The sequence below is a fragment of the Cnephaeus nilssonii genome (assembly GCF_951640355.1).
Source record: "Cnephaeus nilssonii genome assembly, chromosome: 6".
Taxonomy (NCBI): Eukaryota; Metazoa; Chordata; class Mammalia; order Chiroptera; family Vespertilionidae; genus Cnephaeus; species Cnephaeus nilssonii.
Window position 1 is genome coordinate 25,634,428 of NC_137077.1, and position 4,657 is coordinate 25,639,084.

General features: G+C 41.5%; 1 protein-coding gene across 1 annotated transcript; it reads right to left on the reverse strand.

The window, feature by feature from the left end:
* Positions 1-671: 671 nt before the first annotated feature.
* Positions 672-4,313, reverse strand: MGP (matrix Gla protein). Its single transcript, XM_079774533.1, has 4 exons — positions 4,148-4,313; positions 2,646-2,678; positions 1,722-1,797; positions 672-1,047 (listed from the first exon to the last, which is right to left on the reverse strand). The coding sequence occupies exons 1-4, from the start codon at positions 4,206-4,208 to the stop codon at positions 906-908; spliced, it is 312 nt and encodes a 103-aa protein (XP_079630659.1). The 5' UTR covers positions 4,209-4,313; the 3' UTR covers positions 672-905.
* Positions 4,314-4,657: the final 344 nt, after the last annotated feature.

The window sequence follows — 4,657 nt, forward strand, 5'->3', positions numbered from 1 at the left end:
GGCCTAAGCCATCAGTAGGACATCCCCTTAGAGCTCCTGGATTGTAGAGGGTACAGGTTGGGCTGAGGGACCCCCGTGCACGAATTTTGTGCACTGGGCCTCTAGTAAGTCAATAATACTGTAGTAACTAGGTGTGGTGACAGATGGGTGGGAGATTTCTGGGTGATCAGTTTGTAAGTTACTTAAAAGTCTAATCACAGGGTTGCACACCTGAGACTAATATAATATACATCAACTATAATTTAAAAATAAAAAATATTTTTTAAAAATCTCTGGTGATTATGAGAGTAAACATATTTTCTTGGCTCAAGTGAGTCAAAACTGTGGCATCTTAGGAAATGATAACATTTAAGTGAAGGCGATGAGTCAAGAAACAAAGTCAGAAATCACACACACAAGGAATTTAGGGGCCATTTAAAGTCAGAAAGCAGGAAAATGATATGATTAATCTTCTATGATATTTTGAAAATCCTTGAAAATACCTAATAGGAAGCAATCATTCCACCGACCTCCCCCCCCATGGCTGAGTGAATGTCTCCTAAGGTTCATTCTTTCTATGCAGTTGAGCTAATCAACGCTAGAACGTGAGGAACAGAATCGCCTATGCTGGGCTACATGGGCCATGATTTATATATCTCAGCATTTTCTCAGAAGAACTCAGACTCACGAAATGAAAGTATCCAACCAGAATTTTATTAATAGTCACACATAGCAACTCCTCTCCCACCTTCACTACACTGTGCTTTCATTATGTATCAATCCGGGAGCAGGGAGGAAGGGCGCAGCCAGATGAGAACGTTTAAGAAACAAGCAATTCGCATATGTGTATATGGTTCAGTGCTGCTACTGCAAAGGAGTACAAAACCAGGCGCCAGGCACTGGAGAGAACACTGCTTTTTCTGATCTCATTTGCGCCCTCTGAGCTGCCGGGCATAGCGATTGTAGGCTGCATTGTATCCATAAATCATGGCGTAGCGCTCGCAAAGTTTGTGGTCGTCACAGGCTTCCCGGTTGATCTCGTAGGCAGGCTTGGTGCGTTCTCGGACCCTAGGAAGTGGGGTAAGGGGTAAGGGTGGGAAAGAAGCCCAGATTGAGAAGTATAAAGAGAACGGAGAAATAAGAAAAAGGAGAAAAGATTATCAGAAAATATTGGAGAGAGATCCCATTTATCACAACCCCATATCAAGAGACCTTTGATGCGGCCGGTGTGGCTCAGTGGTTGCACGTTTGGCCCATGAACCAGGAGGTTACGATTCCTGGTCAGGGCACATGCCTGGGTTGCAGGCTTGATCCCCAGTGTGGGGCATGCAGGAGGCAGCTGATCAATGATTCTCTCTCATCATTGATGTTTCTATCTTTCTCCACCTTTCCCTTCCTCTCTGAATTAATAAAAAATATATTTAAAAAAAAAGACATTTGAAGAACAGAAAGGAGAGGTGGAACAGGGGACATTTTTCTTTTAGGGGGAACATTTTTTAAAGTAAAAACAGAATTTTTCTTTCTGTCCTCTTTTTCATCCTCTCTTCCTCTTCTTTCTGAGTCGTTCACAAAATAGTCTTCTAGAAATTCAGTTGTTTTCTGCATATTGTTTTAAAATTCTTTGATTTGGGGATACAATTAGAAATAATACATATTTTGTAAAGAAACCTGTTTCTCACTCCATTCTGATCTGGGCTTCTACACTGGGAAAAATGACTTCCCCATCAAGTTTTGTTACCCACCTCTCTTGAGCTTTAGCTCTCCATCTCTGCTGCGAGGATATGAAGGTATTAGCGTATCTCCTGTTAATGAAGGGACCTCAAAACAGAAATATTAATTGCAGTTTTAGGGAAACAGTATCTGAGAATATTTCCACGAGTAATCGCTAACACAAATATATTTGGGAGCTCAATAACTCACGCATTTCATGTAACTAAAGATATGCAACAACCAAAGGGGAAGATAAGTATATTTTATAAACTGCCTGAGCCAAAGAAAGTAATCACCCATACATGTGTCTGGAGACTTGTCACATTGGCCACTGAAATTTTGCTTCTTTGTTTTGATCTTGGGCAAGAACTTGTTTTTCTTCAATGTTGGTATTCCTATGTAAGTGTGTTTTTAAAATTCCTTTGAGGAGAAATTCTCTCTGTCCTGATAACTTGTAAAGCATGTCTTTAGATTACTAGTAAATGAAAGTTTAAACATGATAGAAGTAGTGGACAAATTGAAAATGAGAGTGATATGTTATTTCCTCTTACACTCAGTCTTTATAAGTCTAGAAATTCAATGGCATTTAAGCAATGTTGACATCTGTGGTCTCTCAGCTGACTTGGCCTCCAATTCTGTACTTTGCCATTTGTCATTACTCCTTGTTTTCCGTCTCTGTGGTTGACCTGGTGCCAACATAAAATTTCCAAATAAGGTTTTATGGCTCCTAAGTTGGTTGAATGCAGTTTAAAGGCAAATAGTATACTGCTTCAAGCTTTAAAAAATTGCTCATCTGGCGATTTTTATAGTGATTGGATTTAAAATGTTACTTCAGTTTTCCAAAAGAGGCCCTCTTTTTCCTCCCTGTGGTACGTATTACCATTTTGTGTGACTAGGAACAGGGAGAGATTCTAGAATATATGAGGTTTAAATAAGGAAGTCAAACATTCACTTACTGATTTCGTAGGATTCCATGCTTTCATGAGATTCTGGAATTTAAAAAAAGAAGATTCATTTTATTATTATTTACCACACATTGAAATAGTCTAAACATAGTGAAGGAAGAAGGAAGAGTCCCAAAGATGTGAAGAATATAGTTAACAATATGGTTACTACACATTTCAGGCATTTCTGACTTGTGCGTTGTTTCTCTAGCTGTGTCCTCGCTGTATATATGTCTACACTTTAGTTTCTCTGATGTTGAAGAAGCTGGTGAATACAGTCTTGGCTAAAATTTCCCCCGGGCTCTGAGGTTTTCACCCCAGTGAATTAAGACAATGTAAGTGCTTTTCACAAGCTCCAGAGAGCTGTCTTCTCTGCTTAATCTGGGACGTGAGAGAAAGGTTGAGGAAGGGACAGACGGGCCTAGAAGACAGCTAGGTTTCTCCAGGCAGGCTGGGCAGATGCTCTGTGGGGCTTTACCAAGACAGGCTTCTGGGAGGTTCCAAAGGCCTCTTAAGAACCTGTGTTCAATTGGCAGCCACAGAAACCACTGGCTCCAGCTCCCAGCTCCCACTGGGCACAATGCCAGTTCAGAGAAAGAACTGAGATGATGTCAAAGCAGATGCTCTCTTCTTTCTAACACTCTCCCTCTTTCTACCTTCCCAGCAGGGAAACTTGGCAGTAAGAGTCTTAGATGTGTAAGCAAGTGCATCTGCTTGAAAAATCTCTAAAAAGAGACAAAGAAAGCAAATCCTCTGACAACAGAGACCTTATGAATCATTTCAAGAGTCAAGCAAAAACAAACAAACGCACGCCACACAGGGTTATTAATATAATTTAGGTTGAAGAACAGCTCAAATATCCAGATTATTGAAGCATAAGACTGAATAATCTAAATAGTTTTGCTTCAGATCTCCTTCCATAAGCTTTGAACAGACAGATCGATTTAACAACATACAGAAACCAGGCAAATTTTATCTTTTGACAATTGAAATGATGAGATCTATTTTTTTCTCTGAGATCTTTTAAATGTAAAACTTCGTTTTTTAGTGAATTCACCAAACACATGTAGTAAATTCATGAGATTGCTCTGTCCCTAGAGAGGGCTATTAGCTAATACATCACGTGAAAACTGATGTTTTTAAAGGTAAGTGGTTTGACCAATATCCTTAACCAATTGTTACCAAAGTCTAAATAAACATCCTTAAAGATGAGACTCCAGGGCTGGGAATTTATATCTTCTTTCTGAAATAGCAAAGTTTCCATGTGTGCAGTGACTGACCATCGAAAGGAATGGCCTGATACATAGCATATAGTCTGGGTATTGAGGATATAAAAAAAGACTGGATAGAAGAGACGTGGGGCTTGGAACTTGGGAAATGTTAAGTTAATGGTACTTGAAGATTATAACAGAGAAAAGGGTGAGAAGAGGAGGAGGGAGAGGAAAAGTCGAAGTAACCTGAAGTCAGACACAGACAAGAAAACCCAGAGAAATGGCAGGAGAAGGATTTCTCACCATAACACAAAGCTGCCACGGCCAAGGCTGCCAGAACGGAGAGAAGCAGCAGGCTCTTCATGGTCTCTCCGTGGTCCTGTGGTTGGCCTCACTCACTGTCTTGTGCTGCACGGTGTGGAAGAGGCTCCTGCAGGCTGTTCGGGACAGGCTGTGTGGGGTAGGCTGTGTGGGGTTTTTATAAGAACTCGAGCAGCTGAAAGGGGAGGAACCAGTGGGAGGGGGCCGGAGAAGGTGGGGACTGGCTGGCACTAAAGTAGCACTGGGACTTTTCCCAAATATTCATTCCTTCCAGATATTATCTTCTCTGGGTGGGCAGTTTTCCCTCATTCCTGGATGTGACTGTGCTATGGCAGGAGGCTGTGCTGGTACAGAAGCTGTGGCCGCCCTAGGTTTGGGGCCAGATCTGGGCAACGGTCCACAGAGAAGGGAGTTGCCACAAACACGTGTTTGCCTTCCTAATTTCTTCTCTGATCTACCCTCCTGGCCCTGACTGTGGGCCTTTCAGGTTTG